The sequence below is a fragment of the Phaeoacremonium minimum genome, assembly GCF_000392275.1.
Source record: "Phaeoacremonium minimum UCRPA7 unplaced genomic scaffold PA7_03_scaffold_19, whole genome shotgun sequence".
In the NCBI taxonomy this organism is placed as follows: Eukaryota; Fungi; Ascomycota; class Sordariomycetes; order Togniniales; family Togniniaceae; genus Phaeoacremonium; species Phaeoacremonium minimum.
In genome coordinates, this window is record NW_006920926.1 from 47,139 (window position 1) to 66,732 (window position 19,594).

The 19,594-nt window shown below is 51.4% G+C and overlaps 3 protein-coding genes across 3 annotated transcripts; 2 read left to right on the top strand and 1 right to left on the bottom strand.

Annotated features, from left to right (window-relative positions):
- Positions 1-11,852: 11,852 nt before the first annotated feature.
- UCRPA7_244 (putative trna selenocysteine-associated protein 1 protein) lies at positions 11,853-13,389 on the top strand (the record flags this gene model as incomplete). The annotated part of the gene is made up of 6 exons (XM_007912841.1): positions 11,853-11,989; positions 12,045-12,152; positions 12,266-12,406; positions 12,461-12,727; positions 12,796-13,324; positions 13,384-13,389. 6 exons carry the CDS (start codon positions 11,853-11,855, stop codon positions 13,387-13,389), a joined length of 1,188 nt encoding a protein of 395 aa, XP_007911032.1.
- Positions 13,390-14,826: 1,437 nt separating this feature from the next.
- UCRPA7_245 (putative small secreted protein) lies at positions 14,827-15,996 on the bottom strand (the record flags this gene model as incomplete). The annotated part of the gene is made up of 3 exons (XM_007912842.1): positions 14,827-15,021; positions 15,082-15,480; positions 15,979-15,996. 3 exons carry the CDS (start codon positions 15,994-15,996, stop codon positions 14,827-14,829), a joined length of 612 nt encoding a protein of 203 aa, XP_007911033.1.
- Positions 15,997-18,165: 2,169 nt separating this feature from the next.
- Positions 18,166-19,294, top strand: UCRPA7_246 (putative lipase protein; the record flags this gene model as incomplete). The annotated part of the gene is made up of 3 exons (XM_007912843.1): positions 18,166-18,434; positions 18,509-18,687; positions 18,744-19,294. The coding sequence occupies 3 exons, from the start codon at positions 18,166-18,168 to the stop codon at positions 19,292-19,294; spliced, it is 999 nt and encodes a 332-aa protein (XP_007911034.1).
- Between the last annotated feature and the right edge of the window lie 300 nt (positions 19,295-19,594).

Sequence of the window (19,594 nt, forward strand, 5' to 3'; positions counted from 1 at the left end):
ACTGTGCATCGCTGGATTGTTCCAATTGTGATGAGTTGAGATCTCTGCACATCACGAAAGCTTCCCATTCTGTATTATGGCCTCGATGCCACTGAAGGTTACAACCTAATGTGTTCAACGTCAAGATAATTTGACTCTGTTATTGGCTGTTTTGATGAGTCTATTCTCGTCTTGTCAATTCACAATGGATTAGTTTCTATAGCTTCTGCACGCCATCATCATCATGATCGAAGTTGGCAACAAATCGCCGTGGGAGAAAATCGAAGGGCCCCCCCTAGACGCCAGTGACTGATCGATCACGATTCAGGGCCGATGGCTCTCCTCACCGTGGCGCTTGCGAATGCATCTTAGCGAAGGCCACCATCTGTAAGCCTACATCATCGCACAGCAATGTAAGCAAGCCACTCTCTGTTCAAGCCCGTGGCATCCGTTCTGGAAGTCATGTTCCGCAGGTGCTTCTAACACTATTTACAACTGTCCAATATTGGCTTCGACTATGAAGTGTACTAGTAATGTGAAAGCCTCATGCCCCTAAAGCGCTAGGAGTCAACTCCGGATGATTCCTATCTGCTATTGGGCGAGAACTGCTGCTTTATTCTGAAATGGGTTGACTTTGCATGGATTGCCAGTTTCTATGGCATTTCCAGGCATTTCCACCATTTATGGTATGTAGAGTCTGGGGATTTACTATGAGGTGTAGCGTTTTCATGGTCGCAAGAAGTCTTGATCCGTGCAAAGTTGGGATGCAGATTCTGCTCTATAAGGCTAACTCAAGCCGTTGTAGGCATTGACATAGAACAACAATAATCAGGTCGTTCTATCCGCTCCCATTGATATGAAGCCGATGTGCCGTTCAACCCTGATACTGGTGGCATGTCTTGTCTCGCGTCACTTGCAGCATTCTATCGGCCGAGAAGGCCCGGTAATGATAGTCGATCTGCCGCAATGGTTGAGTTCCTTCACAAGGATGCAACACGGTGCGGCTTGTACCCATACATGCGCCTACCTCTCCAGCCGGTGCCAAGTCCTGGTCTAGCGGGCTATCCGTCCTTGCCGGCAGTAGGCGAAGATGAGGAAAGGGTCTTCACGCTGCCGGTTGAGGCGTTAGACTTCCGGTGTCGGAAGGTGCGTAAAACTACCTCTACGTCAGAATTAGGCCGTTATCGTCTCGTAACGGTCTTCGCATGTAGCTTTGTTCAGCTCGACTCTTAAGCATCTCAGCAAGGCAAGGACTAGGGTCGTCACGCACGATCTATAGCATGTCAAGAAGCACTGTTTAGTTTAGAGAAGGTGGACTCCCTTAGGTCTTAGATGGTGTGAACGGCTGCTCAATCATTGGCCGCATACATATGGTCCGGGATTCGTGGAATGTTCGGTATATTTTATTTGAAGCCAATTGCTTCTACCGTGCAGGAAAGGCTCTGACCGAATAACACATTGTGCATCTCAAGCCCATCCTTTACAAACGGTGTCTAATGCCTGAGGCGTAAACTCTGATGGGCTCATACTACGGAGGGACGGGAGGGGCCTCATCAACTGATGGGGCAGCTTAGATATGTGATGGGACTGACCTTCTGTGGGACTGGTGAAGGACCGGTGTTAGGGAAGGTTCACTAAAAGGTTCATCTCTGTTTGGAAAAGCCGTCATGCCCACCAAACCCTAAGCACTCTCGAGGCACCCACACGAACAGGCAATAGAGATGCTTGCACATCCAGCGGATCATGACCAGGGAGGTGGGGACGTGAATGCCAGCAATTGCAAAAAGCAATTCGCAGGGAGGGGTACCTTCGGATCTTGTATGAACACATCTTAAAGTTGAATACCGAAGCGCATGGTGTCAAGCCCTGGCGCAGAGCATGACTCGTGAAGGGGTGCAGTCGATTTGACCTTGTATGTAGCTAGGTAGCTCACTTAAGTCACGATGTTCCAGCAGGCATTGCGATTTCGTGACCGACAAAGCTACTTGGCTGCCCGAAAAGCTCCGGCTACCGAGACGCCACCAATGGGAGTGTTTGTCCTGGATGCTGACAAGCTGAGCGAAAAGCCAAGGCTCGAGAGCTCCTTCGGCGACAAGGGCCCGATGATCCCCACGCGTTTTTCTGGGGTCGCGGGTTCGCCGGCTGTAACCTGAGAGGAGAACTCAGGAACGAGATGGCAAGAATTGATCTCGATAGAGGCTCAATCTCAAGCGGTCGATCAACGCCAATCGATAAGTCCAAGAACGCCTTCAAAGATCTAGGGAATTTAGGTGCAATGGCGATGTCTCATTGAGTTTGTTTTCAACCACACCTGGCCAATGGTCATGACCTGAGCCGGCAATTTTGCAGATGGCCCGCGATGGTAAAAACTGATATGTGACGGGAGAGTTGCTAGATTGGACAATCCAATACTGTAACCTTGTACACACCTACCTAGATTGAACTGAAGTAATGAATGGCGTTGCCTAACTAATCAATCATCCAGGCCGGTTGCCTTGCCTGCATTCGCGAGCAAACAACTAGGTTCGGGAATCTTTTGCGTAATTTTCGATCATGCCACAACACCCTGGGATTCTCAATAGCGGCAATGACTCCTTATGCATGCATGCATGCATGCAGCTGAATATTGCTAAGCTGGACCCTGCTGGACCGCCATGCGCATTGTTGTCGTAATGGAATATTTCCAGAGCTTCTCGTCTGCGCATCGAGATTCGAGATTAGATCAATTACCGATCTGACTACCAACGCGTCGCAACCCCGGCTGCCGCCCGACGCGTGCGGACGGGACGGTAATGAATTCGCTGGACGTGACGCGGCCGGGTCCTGATGGGCAAGGATGCGGCAACTATGGACATGGTGGAAATTGCGGCTCGATTGGCTGACGGATTCATGCGACCATGTTAATCCAGTGGACTATTCAAGCTAGAGAGCTAGAGACCCATTTAAAGTCAGGTTTGATGAAAAATCACGAGAAGAAGCGAGAAGGCAACGCGCCAGGCCACGGAAAAGTGAAGAGAGATTTGGTCGGCTGCAAACGACGACAATCGGACAATGTTTTGCAGATGCGCTAAGGCGGACTAAAATGCCTTTGCCTGCAAACGCCGACAGAAGTAGCCAGACTGAGCCAGGCCTTGCGAGCCTTGTACCCTGAGGAAGAGAAGCCATGCCGCTTGACGTAACCTGGCAGCCATGGCCAGTCGGTAGGGCGGAGGGGATCTGCCTGTGAAAATCTCCCATTCGACCCCTCCATTCACGATCGACCAGGGGTTCAATCGAGCCAGAATCGAAGCGGGCAGTTGAAGTATCTTCATGTTCAGGCTCCCGGGTCGAACAGTTGGAGGATCTGGACATTCGGTCGGAGGGACGTTGAGGCGACACCGGCGATGTTATACCATTGCAATTGACGATATTTTGCAACGGCGGCTGTCCATTGAGCCGTTCTGGGTGCGGCTGGGCGGAACTCGCCTGTAAACCGAATAGTACCTGATGGACTGGATTTTGTACGACCAGTGATCGGCCTCCTTCCCCAGATTATCCTGCCTGCCCAACCAGTGTTGCTCAAAACGCGGTTGACGAAGTGGGAGAGACGTCTCTTCTGCCGTGCCGAACATCAACCAGTGCCTTAAGGTTATGTCAGGCACAAATGCAAGTCGATAGCCTACACACCTTAGACACGCCTTATGCTACCCAACCTGTAGATCCTCCTATCTAGATAGCCAGCGATCCAGATCCCGCAAGTCAATTGGGTCGCTATGCTGCCAACCACGTAGATACGCCGATGGGAAAGGGATTTATATGCTGGGATAGGAAATGGGAGGTCCAGTTGTAGAATGAAACTTGTCAAATCGCCTTTCGGGCATTCTGATGCACAGACGCAGGGAGCCGCGGATTCCCACGCCGATAGACGATGGAAATGATTGAACGTGGCGTTTGTATGAGCTGATGCCACATCGCATCTCTCTAAAACTGTTTCGCTCAACGCCATTGTTCGTCTATCCATCTTGTCGTAACAAGTGCTTCCTTACTTACCTTCCTTCAGTCGTAGTAGCAGCAAGGATCTGATCGCGCGCGCACTTGTCCATTGACTTATTGTTGCTGCACAACGGAAAATGTCATGGCGTGCGAGAGCTCGGCCGAGGTGATCGCCGCCCGCCCTTGCTTCGACGGTGCCATTGTCGGCCTGAAAAGAGCTGTCTCAAAACGGGAAGCCTGCATCGCACAGCCTCCTAGTATGTGCGGCGCGACACGCACATAGACACACTAAAAAACTTTGGACGCTGCCGGGTCGAGCGGAAAGTTTGCTCGTTTGTTTTGTTTGTTTCGTTTCCCCGAAAAGAACCACACAGCATCAGAGCTTGCTTTTCTCATGGCTGTCCGAAGGGATGCTTATCCTCCTTACCTGGTGAGATGAGCAAGTGACCATGCACAGTCCACTCGTCACCATGTCATCCGCCCTGCTCATCGCAAACGGATTGGCTCAGCTGATGAGCGCTTTGCTCCCTCTATGAAATATAATCTTAGTCGAGGTGTCTGGGTGCTGCTGGTGTACTGCATAGTATAGTACACTCGACAGAATACCGAACCATGGCGCACACTAGGGGCTTGCCAGTGCCGCTGGTGCAACAGGGGGAGGCCTTGTCTCGCGGATCATGTCGTTGCAAAATGAGCTCGCGCGAGTGCAAACAGCAGCTGGATGCATGACCCAGTGGATGAGTCGATCTGGCGAGAAGCTCTATCGAAGATGGATGTACATAGCAATACGAGGCCATGAATTTTGGTCCTCGTGTTTTCTTGTCACGGGAAACAGAGACCGAGAATCTACCATAGACACATCTGGCCCCTCGATCTGTATTTCCTCTCAGCTTTGAAGCTCAAGGTAGGTATCACAAGCTGAAGCTCAAGCTCACAACTAGCTACCCACCGCCCACCGCCCACCACTTCACCCTCACCTCACCGTCTTACCTTTCGTAGCAAGAAGCTCACCTTAGCTTCATGTTAGCTCTCAGGAAGTCAGGCTAGGTTAGGGTACGGGATTTGATGTCATGCACAGTACAGTTTTGTACTCGACTGCACTGGGCTGTCTGGGTTGCGTGACTTGGGACTCTTCAGATCCAAGGTCAAAGGGAGCTCGGGCTTCCTCCAACTCCCAAGCCTGATGGCGCACCCAGCGTACCCCACCAACCCACCAATGAACCCACCAATGCCCACCCCAGCAGCCACAGGGCAGCGAGAATGGTCAGAAGACTGGCCCCCGGCAGGGAAAGACAGAATAAAAAAGGGCACAGCCAGAGCGAGTGTGAGCCGGGCTTTCCAGGATGCTCCTCTTGTCCGCGCTTCATTGGAACCTTTCCATTCCCAGTTTTTATTTTATTTTATGTTTTATTTTAGACTTTTTCTGGCCCTAGTTGCTCTGCCTCTGTTCGTGCTTTCCTTTCCCACCATCTCGTTCTTTCCCGGTTCTTTCACCTGGGAATGGCAGTACCGTAGTACCGCAGCTGAGGAGGAAGCTGCGACCTGGCCTCAACCAGGTAACTGCCCTTCTTCGAGCCTCTTGGTCCTTCTTTCCCCATCCGACTCAACCATTACACATACTTTACCTGACTTAGACTACTAGTACGCTAGGCAACAGACGATACAGAGCTGCATGGTACCTACATACACTACTGCTCCTTAGTGAGGTACCTGCCACAGAGCTCTTCAAATGTACCTAGCTTTTGTATAATGATTAGTTATTTAGTGGTGAATTGGTTCAATAGTAGGCGAAGGTGGTGTACTTTCTGTCCTGGGCGAACTGCTCCTGCCCGTGTACAGTACCGGTACAGTTAGAGGCAATCAGGCAGGTACGGTGCAGTGAGGTAAAGTACAGTACACCTGCCGCGGTACTGCACCCACCCACCACCAGGCTCTTCACCTAACGTTAGGTGCACCTTAGCCTCTGAGAGGTACGATATTTCCTTGCTAGGGTTCCCCGAATCCCTCTTTCCTCTTTTCTTCGCTTTTCCTTTCTCTTCACCTTTTTTCACCACCGTCATCGACCGTCGTCGTCTTCGCATCTTCCTCTCTCTTCCCTCCCCCTCTTCTCTCTATCCCCCTCTCGTATTCCTGCTACTGCGCTTCTGCCAAAGCATATCCTTTTTTCCTGTGTGTTGTGTGTGTGCTTGTTTTTGCTGTCGTATCTCTTGGCGCAAATTCATCCCTCCCTTCCCCTCCAAAACTAGCTCTCTCTCTGTATCGATCGCTCTGTGTGTGCTTCGTCGTACGGTACTTTTGCGCTGTTTCGTTGCACGCCGATCCGAAAATTTGAAGAGCTACGCCCTGTCCCTAGCTCCTCTCTTCGCCGAACCTACCTCACACCTCACCTCACCTACCCGCATCGCCTACCGGCACCACCCACTCGCAATCGCACCTTCGCGCGCTCTTTGCTCTTCAGCATTAGCTTCAACCTGCCTGCGCAGCTTTGCTCTTTAAGCTGAGACTAGACTCGCCGGTTCGCCAACTGCGCCCAATACAACCAGTCCTTGTATCTTCCCTGCTGCAGGCGTTTTCCCGGTTGCTCTTCTGCCCTTTTGCGCATCGGAACAAGGGAATCCTTCTAGCATTAAGAGGATTGTATTTTTCCTGAACCCCCTGGTGCCTAACAGTGAGTCCCTCTTGTTTCCTTGTCTGTTCAATTCTCCTTTCTACAGCCTCTGGTGGTTGGCCCTCCGTAACTCCAGCAATTTTCTCTTGCTCGTGGACGATCCGGAAGTCGCGCGACAAATCAACTTGGGAGATGACCCCTCCGAACCTGGGTGGGTCGCTTGGATGGACGAACTGTTGAGAGCTATCGAGCTCGGGTTGGGGAACGATTATATGCGCGCCGCCTTTTCACATTGCGAATCGCTTCACGACAGCGGAGCTATCACATGGTAATTGGTCGTGGACTTGAGCTGTATAATTGCGACAATGGTCCGAACCGATTCCTCCCATTCTCGAGTGCTCGGCTGCTCCCAGCTACCGGTGTCCCTCTGCTCTTGTTCGTGGTCCGCCTGGCCACACGGTCCTCTCGACAACATGCCGCACAACCACCTTGTTTCGAGGGATTCTTGCCAATTGAACTTGGGAGTCATGTCCCTGATGGTGTTGGTCTGTGGAGGTGGCTGTTCGGTTGGGGAATGCAACCACGAGAGTTCAAATCTGTTATCGACCTGGGGGTACGCGGAGACTTAGAACACGGTATCGCCGACGATGATGGCGGATTAAGGCTTGCAAGATGATCCAACAAATGATCCATATGGTCGATGTCTCCCATTCTGGGTGTGAGGGATGGAAGTCAACGAGTCAACGTCGAATAAAAGCGCTGCGACCACATCATCTTTTCGTCCCCTGATTGTTGGACTCACTCGATATGGAAACCGCATCATTCGTGCTACAGAATGAGGGGACACACGTTCAGGCACAGCTTTGTTCCCGAATCGGGAAATACTCTGCTCGACTCGGTCGTCTCTTTGACAGTGGCTCTGCACAATCATTGGGCAGCTTTTCTACCTATATTGACTGTCTGATGGGAACCTCCGCGCGCTCCGCCTCTATCATCAAGATCCGATGTTGGTTTCCTCTAGCTGGTGTGCGGAAGGCTTGCTGCTGTCGTGTGCGGTGATGCTACCGCCCTGTACTTGAATGATGGCGTTCTGTTCCTTCGCGAACGGTCTTGTATGCTTTTCAGCTCTTGGCCTCCCGGTTTGGTGTCGTCGCCTAGTTTGATATGGTGTTTCGGGAGGCTGTTCAAAACGAGGTCGCGCTCCTTCTCGGGCTATTCCAAATCGACATTTTCACCATGCGGCCACAACCCTCTCCTGGCCAATGGACCCCTGTTATTCTCAACCTGACCTGCACCGGTTGAGTTGCTTCGGGAGTAGTTTGACGGGTCAAGATTGCAGAGATATCTGAGAGTGGATTCCAACGGCAAAACCATCCGTGGTCTGCCTCTAAGCGCGGCGCCTAGCTCTTCAGATTATTCAGACTTGTCTCTTGCTCCTCGTTCTCTCTTCAGATTGGCCAATGGTCTTCGGAACAGTATCTGCAGAGTGACGCACATTAGCAATCAGCCATCAGCTTGGTAGGGTTGTTTGGGGTTGGGAATATGGGCACGTATGATGGCAAGAAGATGCATACACCCTACTTGCAATAACCCACCTTTTGGGTGTCCGGACACGGAAGTCAAGAAGTTCGAGAAGGGTACATCCGATACATCTTCGCTAAACGGCCAGCAACATTTCACGCCCCTGGAGATGATTTTCGAAACAATGATGCACAGTTCCGGAGTCTAGAATGCCTACTGCCGTTAAGATACATCCGGAGAAGATCTTCATTCTGCCGTCCTGGTTTTTTTTCACACAAGGGTCGGAAATCTCCAAAAGCAACCAAAGCGGGATCGACGAAGATGATGCAGTCGAGAAGAGTCGGACAACAGTCTCTGACTGCTGCACTCGGTTTCAAGCACCACTCTTCACCAGCTGCTTTGGATTTCGCTCCTGCAATAATTCGGGGTCTCGCCATGAGGATATGGCTCGAAGCTCCATCGTTGTTCAAGCGTGACGGTATACACACATCATCGTTCTAAACGGCCCCGAAGAACATCGTGCTCATCTCACTACTGTGGCTCCGATACCTCGTCTCCTGATTATTTTCGAGGATTTCAGCCGCTATCAGACGCCGGTCAATAACTCGCCGTATGGAATCGGTGTTTTGAAAGCAGACATTGGGGCAGCCTGTTCTCGAAGCATAGGAGCTGTTTCGCTACAATCTTTTCAAGAATGTCAGAGGCTCGATCATGACCATAAATCGTCGTGAGATGGACGAAGGCACTTGGGAGACATACCTGCTGGAACCTGGCTCTAGAGCGCATCTCTTCATTCAACGCGCTAGCTTATTTGTCTTGGCCCCGGATTCCTAGACAATGACCACTGTCCAGTGTACCCAGGGTTCTGTCAGACTTTTGGAGACCAGAAATGGTCATCGGCCCCACTCAGATGGTACCCTCCTGCTATCCTAAGCGACCGCTTCTGTGTCGACTCCGGAGCTGCGTTAATCATACTCAGTGGCGTAGTTTCCTGCTTCATGGCCATTATCATTTTGTTGGAGCCTGTCCAGTTTCCCGACCGGTCTGGAGATACCGCGAATTGGGTTCTTGAACCACCTGATGATCTTCGTCTTCATCTCGCTGGCAACCATGTCGACTGAGGCTAGATGGCTCTTCGAACTGCTGTTTGTGACAGGCATTTTGGATTCCATAGGCCACGTTCATACCGTGGGGGTAATAGCTCACTGCTCCGAACTATTCCTGTTCCTAGGGGCGTCAAGGGATGCCGTGAACTGAGCTCTTGTCAACCTGTTGACGAGTCTCTCCTGGATCTTATTGCCTTCAATCATCACCATCAGGGGCTCCAGTGTTTCTCGCAGAAGTACCCATTGTATCGAAGGCCATGTAAATACAAACACTGCCTGGCTTAGGTCTATATCATATGGACCATCACCGACTCCTTGGAGTCTCCAGTGTCCAGGATCGTCCATGAAGGCTGGCGAGCAGCTTCTTGCTCGTTTGCTTCTGGATATAGCCATGACCATCACCGCCAGAGGCTGCGGGGCACTTCGTTGCAAGTCGTATTATGTATAAGAGTTACTGACGTCTTCCAGGCTATTCGCTCCCCAAGTCCTGATCTTTTCAGCACAATTCTCGAGCATCGTCTTACGACTTAGTCGGTGTATTATTGCCCTTCTTTGGTGTGGCATCCCTCTTCATTTGTCGAATTCCATCAGGTTCAGTCTGTACATCGTACAACAGGCTTCGACACAATAGATTGCTCACCCTAATCTTGCACGCTTCCCTTCGTACAGTCCTTCCTCGAGACATCAAGCAGATAGCCTTGATCTCCTCCGCAATCTTTGGCAAGGTTCCTAGGATCCTCTTCTGATTTCCAAGGCGTGGGGCGTATACGCGTCCAAAAGTCTCTGATTCCAGGCGCTGGATATACTTTTCGGTCAAGTCCTCTTGGGCAATTCGGCGTCATCGTGTATCGTGGGCCTTAGGTGTTGAATCCCTTGAAATTAGGTCCTATTATCTGGTGAGCCGACCCCTTTACATGTCCACATACCCCTTACACCCCTATTTCTCCAAATGCCTTACTCCATCACTGGCACACTCTCAAGTCTAGCCAGTGCATTCGCTTCTTTGGATCAAAGGACCTTTCTGTGGGATGCCCTGTGAGAGGCCAGGTGGCTGCTGTAGATTTCCTGAAGGGTCCGCCTGGTTCCGCCTGTGTCGACCGACCCGCATGCAGCTGCTCCTGCCCCCCTAAGCTGTCCACTGCTACATCTGCACCCTAAAGCTTGGAGCTCATTCTGTTTCCTTTTTGCCCATCCTCGATTTGCATCTCGAGCTCAAAACTGCTTTGTTTTCTCTTCCTACACCATCTCTCTCTAGAAACAGAACACCACGATCATCTTCGCCCACAAAATCCCTTCACCTTCGTGCTCTAGAGCAAACGTACTTGCACCCTCTCCTTTGATCTAGCTACCGTCTGCCTCTCTGGCGTTCTTGCCTCATCTTCTCGCTGTCAGTATATGAAGCGGGCTCAGGAAAATACCCAAAATACCCTGAGACCTTCAGGCCCCCAGCCCTTTGCACTGAGAGCATCGACCCCAGCAAGCCATAATCATCGCGTTCTCGTCAAAAGAGCTTGATCTCCAGCTTCATACACTTCTTCCTCGCTTCCTCTCGTTTGCCTGAATTTTCCTCACATCTCGCGTCTCTCGCCTCAAAAATCATAGCCTCCGGGCGTCTGAGTCTTCGTCGAGCGATCACTGACATCATCCAGCACTCTACTTCAACGAATTATCATCACGAACGATAATCTGGAAGGTACGTAGCATCATGAACCCCTTTCGAATGTCCTTATTGCACACATCTTCCCTGCTTGACCTGAGGGGGGTTTTTCCATCCCCGAGGGATCACGTAAGCCGTGGCCTCGGAAGCCTTTTGAGCATCTTCAAGCCCTCACACAGAGCCCCTCTCACCTCTACGGGTCGTCATTTGCCTTGAGGTCTTCACTGTTCACCTGATTATCATGTCCCATCATCATTTCAGCCGCTTTTGGCGTCACCTCACCTTTGTCGAGCATCTGAGAGCTCCGGAGAGCTCCGGAAATTCCTGAGACCCTCCCATACTCCTCCCATCACAGCCCTTCTGAGCTCGCAGAATCCTCATGTCATCTTCATGTGTTTCACGGCCAGCTCCTGACAGTGTTGTGAGCATCGGGAAGTCTGTTGACCTATCTACCCCTTGTGACTCCCTGATTATACCTGGAATACCCGCTGCTGTCAGCTTGGTTACTACTCATCATTACCGTTTATTCCGTTCTCCACTTCCTGTTAGCCGCTCCTTCCCCTGCTCCGCCCTCTATGAGCCTCTGATAGCCGTTCCCTCGTCTGGCCTTTGTTTTCTTCATCTCGGCTGTTCCGTGCCCCGAGATCTTGGGAGAAGCTCAAAAGCTGCTCTGGCCGTCATGCGAGCTTGCTGAAGCCTCGGCAGTATTTTTTGGCCAAATCCGTGCCCTGAAACCCGTTATACCACCTCTACTACCTTTGAAGCCTCTAGGAGACTTTGGCATCATCTTTTCACCCCTTGGAAGTACTAGAGGTCTCTACGTTCATTCGGCCTGATTTCAGTCTTTGATGGTCTATTATCGTCTTGGTCTGGGCATTTTCTATAGGGTCTGAGGCTTCCAGGCCCTATAGATCCACGGGGTCTTCTCACATCTTTTCCTGGCATCCCCTCATCACCGGAGGCTTATTATCTATGATCTTTGAAGACCATTTACTGACTACTACCAGCCATGTCTTCATTCACCGGACAACCCAGCAATGGCGGTATCCCGGAGGGTGCCCCTTCCCTCAACGGCTCTTCCCTTGAGGGTAACTTCCCTCCCCCGCCCGCTATGGCTGGTGGTGGTGAAGCTGCCAAGACCCTTTGGTCAGTATAATTCCTTCCAACCCTTTTGAACTTTTCCTAACATGGTTGCGTATAGGATGGGCGAACTTGAGCCCTGGATGGACGAGAATTTCATCAAGAATGTCTTCTCTACCGTCGCCGGGGAGACTGTAAATGTGAAGGTCATCAGAGATCGCAACTCTGGGTAAGTCTTTCTCACCTTTTCTTAGCTATTTACATTTCACCTTTGAGTTTCATATTATTGGATTATAAGATGTTCACTTCACTAATAGTAGGCCACCTTGCTGGCTCTCTTAGAAACGCCGGCTACTGCTTCGTGGAGTTCCCTACCGCTGATGCTGCTACTAAAGCCTTGGCTCTGAACGGCACTCCTGTCCCGAACTCCGGCCGCGTCTTTAAGCTCAACTGGGCTTCTGGTGGTGGTCTCGTCGACCGTCGGTGAGTCATGCTCTCTTCACCATTGACGCTTAGAAGATAGCTAACCTCCCAAAGTGACGATCGCGGCCCCGAGTTTTCCATCTTCGTCGGTGACTTGGGCCCTGAGGTCAACGAGTTTGTTCTCGTGTCCCTCTTCCAGGCTCGATTCCCTTCCTGCAAGTCTGCCAAGATAATGACAGATGCAGTCACGGGTCAGTCGCGAGGCTACGGCTTCGTTCGCTTCGCCGAGGAAGGCGATCAGCAACGCGCCCTTGTCGAGATGCAGGGCGTGTACTGTGGTAATCGCCCGATGCGGATCTCCACCGCGACTCCAAAAACTAGGTTCGTTTCTCTCTTCGCCACGTCATTGGTGACTTTTGAGTATCACTGTACTAAGTTACCTTCCTTAGGAGCCACCAGTATGGTCAAGGAAACCATGGCGGCCCTGGAATGATGCAGCAGCCGCCGATGCAACAAGGAGGCATGAACTGGGGCATGCAGCCCTACTATCAGCAAAACTTCAACCCGATGCAGCCTATGAACCAGTTCACTGACCCTAATAACACTACTGTGTTCGTCGGCGGCCTCTCTGGTTATGTTACTGAGGATGAGCTCCGTTCTTTCTTCCAGGGTTTCGGAGAGATCACATACGTGAAGATTCCTCCCGGCAAAGGCTGCGGCTTCGTTCAATTCGTGCATCGCCATGCTGCGGAGATGGCTATTAATCAAATGCAGGGCTATCCTATCGGAAACAGCCGTGTTCGTCTGTCCTGGGGCCGTTCTCAGAACAACTCTGGCGTTGGTACCCCCTACCGTCCTGCTCCTCCCCCTCCCCACTACATGGGCGGTGGCATGCCCCCTCACGGCGGTCCGGGCCCCTATGGTCCTCACCACTTCGGTGGTAACCCTCCCCAGGGTCCTCCCCCTGGCGGAATGCAGGTAAGAATCCCTATCTTGCTCAACCACCTTTGTTAGTTAGAAAACTAATTTTCGAGAAGCAGTAATTCGCCACGTCTTACAAACCATGCTTAGCCATCGTCCCGGCGTTTAGGTGTGGGCGTTCCGGCTGGAAAAGTCGTGATGTTGGAGTACGATTTCTTTCTTTTCACACGATCCTTTGATAACGACATCTCTTTTCCGTACCGTCTACAGCTCTGGAAGCCTCATACTTCCTCTCCGATTTGGTTCCGTCTTCGGCATTCCGCGTCATCATGGCCAAGGTTTCTTGCGTTAGAGCATGTCATGCGTTGCAACGGCAGTTACTACACTCATGAAGCGGTTTCGAGCGTTCGGCAGCTGTGCTTGGTTGTTCCGTTCGTTGCTGTCTATGATCTGATGACCTTGGCGAGTTGGGAGGAGGTGATCTTGCATGGCACATCCATCTGCTGAAGCACTTCACCACGGTCCTTTTGCTTTTTCCTTACACACATCTGATGAAGGGTGCATATCAATCGCACTCGGACGCTACACCTAGTAGCTTGATAGTTGAATTCACGTCGTTGTTTTTGATATGCTTGTTCTTCTGCTTTATCTGTGATTTTCTGCTCGGCTGGCCTGTACCTGCCGTAATCCTGTCCGGGTTTAATGTTGTTGAATTCTTTTATGGTTCTTGTTCCTTGGAATGAGGAGTACTGATTTCCCTGTTCATGGAGACCTTCACGGTATGTTGAATTCGATAGACCGCACTGATTCGCGTCTTAGGAACCCGATGGATCAATTGGTGACGTTACAAGCACCATTGTAGGAGACAAGCTAATGCATTGGATATCCTCTGATCCAAAGGGGCCACCAAAACAAGGCCCCAAAGAAGACTTGCAAATTGAACTTAGCTGTCTCATATCTAGGCGGTTCTCGGATCTTCAACATCTAAGACAGCATGATGTATGGTATATGTTCGCAGCTGAGTAGTATAGGAACGACTTAGATTGAAGCTGTGTTGCGTATTATAAAAGGTATAGCTCTAGGCTCTGCATCAACAGATGAAAGGGAGGCGATCTGGGTACCTGGCCGATCAATTTGTACAGGCTCTCGGTACAACCAGGTTGCCATAAGACAGGACGTAGACCCGTAGCTTGACTTGCAATAGGTGAGTTCGTGGTAGAAGACGAGGCACATCACTCCTTAGTTTGGAGAAAGCAGACAGGTTACCTCATTTGCTCCGCTTGGGTTAGGCTTCGTCGCATTTGGACATTATGATGTCCAGTGTTCACGCATGAAAGCATATTGGATAGGTGGTGGACCGTATCATCATCTCATTCAAAGTCCATAGTTACAATGCTCTGCCCAGGGCCGTCTTCGAGACGCCCCTGGCACTCGTTCATCCTCATTAATGCCGATCCACATCATTCAGATGCTCGCATTCGTAGCTCGTGCTCTCTCGGTGATTCCCGGTGACTCCTCCTCCTCGTCCATAGACTCCCTCTTGGGTCCTTTCTCCCCCTTTAGTCGGTGGTGGCGTCGAACTGCAGAGCAATTGACTCCAGGCCGGCCTCGTCCTCATCCTGGGCAATGTTATTGTCCAGCTTCTTCTGCTCAGCGGCAAGCTTCTCGGCGACGTCCTGGCCCTGCGCTTGCTGCGCCTGGAGCTTCAGAATGGTGGCGGTGAGCTTCAGAACCTTGTTCTTGATCTTGCCACGCTGTTGTGCCTGTTAGCCTTGCTCTCATAGACGTTGGGGGAAACGCTTAGATAAGCTTACCTGAAGAGCATCAGCCTCCTCGCCATCAGCGGCCTCAATGGCTGGGTTGAAGGCGTCAGTCTCGGCGTCGTTGGCGATCTGATTGACGCTGTTGAGGAAGTCCAGGTCGGCCTCCTCGACGGTGGTCAGGTCGTCGGGCAGACCGGCCAGCTTGTCGAGGGCCTCCTGCTGGGCATTGCCGGCGACGCCGCCGCTGATGGACAGGTCGTCGTAGGTCTGCGTGGAGAAGACGGCACGCTTGTTGACCGGGGCGGCGGCGGCGAATGCAGCCAGGCTGCTGGTGATGAGAAGAGAGAACTTCATGTTGATGAGTATTGGGAAGAAAGAGAGGTTGATGTAGACGGATGGTCTTGAAGCTGGCTCGAAAGGAGAGAAGAGAGCAAAGAGAATGAATCGGACCTGTCCGTAGAATCAACAACAGCACAGCTGTAAGGAATGAATGAGAGGAAACAGAAGAGGACGTTTGAAGGAGATGCGTGAGAAGCGAATGCGGCTGGAGAAAGAAGGAGAAGAGACATATCTTACGGACGCGGATATGCGTCGATCTTATAACGAGACGATCTGGTTGCTGGAGGCCCGAGTCCCGGGTTGACATCTGCAGCCAAATCACCCATTGGGGTGCAGCCGGCATGGCATGGCATTGAGGCTGCTAATTGCTCTAGAACCTGGGTTCATCGCGCGAGCGCCTCACCCGTGAGCCAAGATCTTGGCTGAATCCACTGGGTTTGGAAGACGAGACGACAGGTGAAGCGAAGGGGAATGGCCAATCCACTGGCTGGCCGCGAAACCGCACCATACGATGACCGTTCGTGGACATCGTGGGGATGTAGGGCTCCAATGGGGATGGAGACGCTCCTTTCGTCACTTGAAATTGTTGATATTTAGCGGGTAACTCACGATCCTAGCCAGCTCCATCGCTACGAGTACGAGAGGCCTTTCATTCTGTGCGGTTCCAGAATAAAATGCCCAGCCTTTTCGCTCGCCTCCAGATGCTGCTCGCAAGCAGTCAAGCTTCGCTCGTCCTCCTCGTTGTTTCAGCGGATCCGTACATCGCTAACTTGTGGTCAGGGAACACCAAGAAAAGAAGAAATCGAGCAGAGAATAGTCTTGGCGATGCCGCAGACTGGCCGCATCTTGGTAAGGCGCCGCACACGAAGGCCGAACTCGTTACACTGCCAAGCGGCGCCAAATCTTGGCGGAGCCGCATCGCGAACAGGGGTTCATTAGTGGTAAATTCGGCCTGTTCCTAGGTCTTCCCCACACTGAAGAGCAAGAAGAGAGGCATCCAATGTCGAGACGAACGGGAATCCGCACTCCGGAATGCAGGACCGAGATGTCTTGCCCATCGGACGAGCAGCGGCCCCTGGTTGCCGCTGGGGCTTCGCTTCCCCTTTCGCAAAGAGGCGCCTTGCCGATCTCCGACGGTGGCCTTCTCGTGATTCTGGAGCATGATCCCTATGATCCCTGTCGGCGCTGAAACCAGGACTCTGAGGTCTGCTCAAAACAGCGCCAAGCGGCTACGATTTTCGGGTAGCGAGAGGGAAATCCTCCAGAGGACCAATTCTTGCTCCTGTCGAGAATCCCCCATGATCTTCTCACATCCCCCTTAAACATTGGAGTTTCTGGTTCAGCGGTCGTCGTGACTGGTTCTCTTGGGCTGTTGTGACACTCTGAGGCCGAAACACATGATGTTTAGCAGCTATATTGCCTGGTATGAGGCGATCGACCTGATGTTTGCGTCATACATCACTACAGAGCTGTATTGCTTGAGAGGAAGTTTTGAGCACGATGCTAGACGTCAATGGACGAGGAATCACTGGCAGAATGTTTGCACGTGCCAGTAGTCAAGTGCTTCGACGCTCTCTTTCATTATTCTGGGGGGCTATCTGCGTTTCAACAAGGACATCAACGGGAATGCATTTCCGTCGGCGGTTTGTCAAGAAGACCATGGCCTGTCTGTGTATGTGTAGGATGCATCACGACGGCAAGCCCAGATTTGATCCGTCCATGCACCCTGACAAAATGCTGTCGCTCTTTCCCTGCTTGATTTGTATGCTAATCTCGAGCCGTTTTGAGTCTCTCACTAAAGAGCAATCATCATGAGCGGTCCTATCGGTGAGCAGATCGCTGCTTGAGACATCTTATGTGTGCCCTGCCGAGGAACTATCAGTGCATCCGTTATGAAAAGTCGTTTACTGAGCTGAATTCCTATTCCTGCGTTGGGGATTATGGCTCCCTGAACGTTCCCATCGTTGAGCCAGGAGATTACGTCATCACGACTTGAGTCTCCTACTAGCAGTCATTGCTTTCCATATTCCTCAGATGATAGCATCGTGATGCTTTATTTTGCTGGGTCGCGGTCGAGCCGCCCATTGCAGGCCTGGGTTCGGATTTGGAAGGGTACATCAATGCCTGCCGCTTTGAGAGCGAGATTCGTATATCGAGCCTATTTTTGGACTTGAGGATGTGCGGGCACTGAATGCATCTGAGTGATATCAGTCTTTCTCGCCATAAGGTCAACTGCGTGTGTGGGGAGTCGGGGGTCACAGGGTCTCAATTGGAGGCTATGCTCACGAACATTGCGCTCTCTATCACATCGGTGTGGTGGTAATGTTTTCAGCTGATGGCCACCATTGTAGGCTATGGCCTAGTGAGAAAGCTGATGCTGACAGCGGCCGTTGTATGAACTCGGATTCCTCATCGGGGCTGAGGTGCCTGTGAGCGTCAGCAAATACCCCATCATGAACCCCTGCGCGTCATCAAGCCGAGAGGGTGAAAGCCCGGCAGCAAGTACTCGGGTAAGGCTTAGGGTATCCCGTCATCCTGCCAATCAGCTCTGGAACATTTACTGAATTGGCTGCCCAGGTGCTGCATGTAACCCTGCTTTTATTGGATCGAAAATGTCGAGTAGGATTTTAATTTGCTGATGTGAGGTGGAATGTTGCTGTAAGACGACATGTAAGTCGAGATCTGTCGTGATGTCGGCCGCCTCAAAGTAAGGTATAAAAGACTTGAAGGCGTCAATGGCTCTTTCTAAAAGAATGAGAAATATATTCGCACCCAAAGCGAGATATTCTTGTCATCATGTCTGAGCCTACACCCTATCTTGATCCTCTGAGCGAGGCGCTCTTTGAGGCAGTCGGAGTTATCCCAGCGGATATTCCCATCGAAGAATTCCGCGAGGAGAATGAACAATTGCAAGCACACAAAGAGTTGGGCGGAGTGACGCGGGAGAGCTTTGTTGTCCCTTTTGAGGCCGGTGTTACGACATGGATCTACAAGCCGATCACACATGGCAGGGAACCACTGCCCGTAATATTCTTCGTCCATGGTGGCGGTTGGATCGCCGGAACGTGAGTATGTGACCGAAATTCATTGGCATCTTATTAACGTCGCCAAGAATTCATTCATACGACAGTATCGTCAGAGACCTGGCTCTCCGTACCGGCTTTGCGGTTGTGTTCCCGGAATACACACTTGCACCGGAGGCAGTGTATCCTACGCAGCAAGAGGAGTGCTATGCCGTTTTGAAATGGATCTCGAAGAACGGCAAGAGAAAGGGGCTCAAGCAAGATACTTTTGCCCTTGTTGGGGACAGCGCTGGTGGTAATGGGACTTACTTGCTCTGCATTTTATATAACAGGAACTAATGTCATTGCTAGGTCAACTCGGATCAGCAGTGAACATCCTCTCCTTCACCCGTCGACCTAAAATTCATATCAAACAGAACGTCTTCATCAGCCCTGTGGCTGATGCTGAAGCGACTGGCAAGGAGACGGCTAGCGAATTTCGCTTCTTCGACGGACCACTGTTCACGGTGCCCCTCATCCGGCGCGCCGTTAAGATTTATATCCCCAATGAAAGAGACCGCACGTCCGAGGAGGCCAACCCCCGATTCATCTCCGATAAGACGGCTAAACAGTTCCCCAAGACTCTCATCATTACGAGTTCAGCCGATATGCTCGAGTCAGAGGGCAAGTTGTTCGGTGAGAAGCTTCAGCAAGCTGGAGTGGACTGCACCGTCATTCGTGCTGAGGGCCAGCTCCATGATACTGTTGTGCTTGAGGGAACGAGGAACGGTCCCACGCCTCAGGTCCTTATGGCACTGATCGCCGACCAGATCAGCAGTGCTCTGTCTGTGAAAGATGACAAAGTCCACAAGATCGAGGATGGCGAGGGGCAGAATGGGCGTAAACGTCGCAGAAGAAATTAGGGACATGCAGAACAGTAATAGGAGTACGGGGGCGTAACGGACACTGTGGCAACATATATGTACTCAATCTTGGTGATGTTTTACTTGGCGTTGTCGATGTTTTTACGATCCGTATTGCACAGTTGAAGAGTAATGACCACGAGCACAAAACGTGCAGCCAACCTCGTCAGACTTGTGGCCCATGATGCAAGCTAGAACACTTCTTGAGTGATTGATGAATAATTGTAGCAATCTTTTATTGAATGACATGGTCTCACGAGTAGTCCAAGGCGCATGCGACCCCCGTCTCAGGAAGCTTTA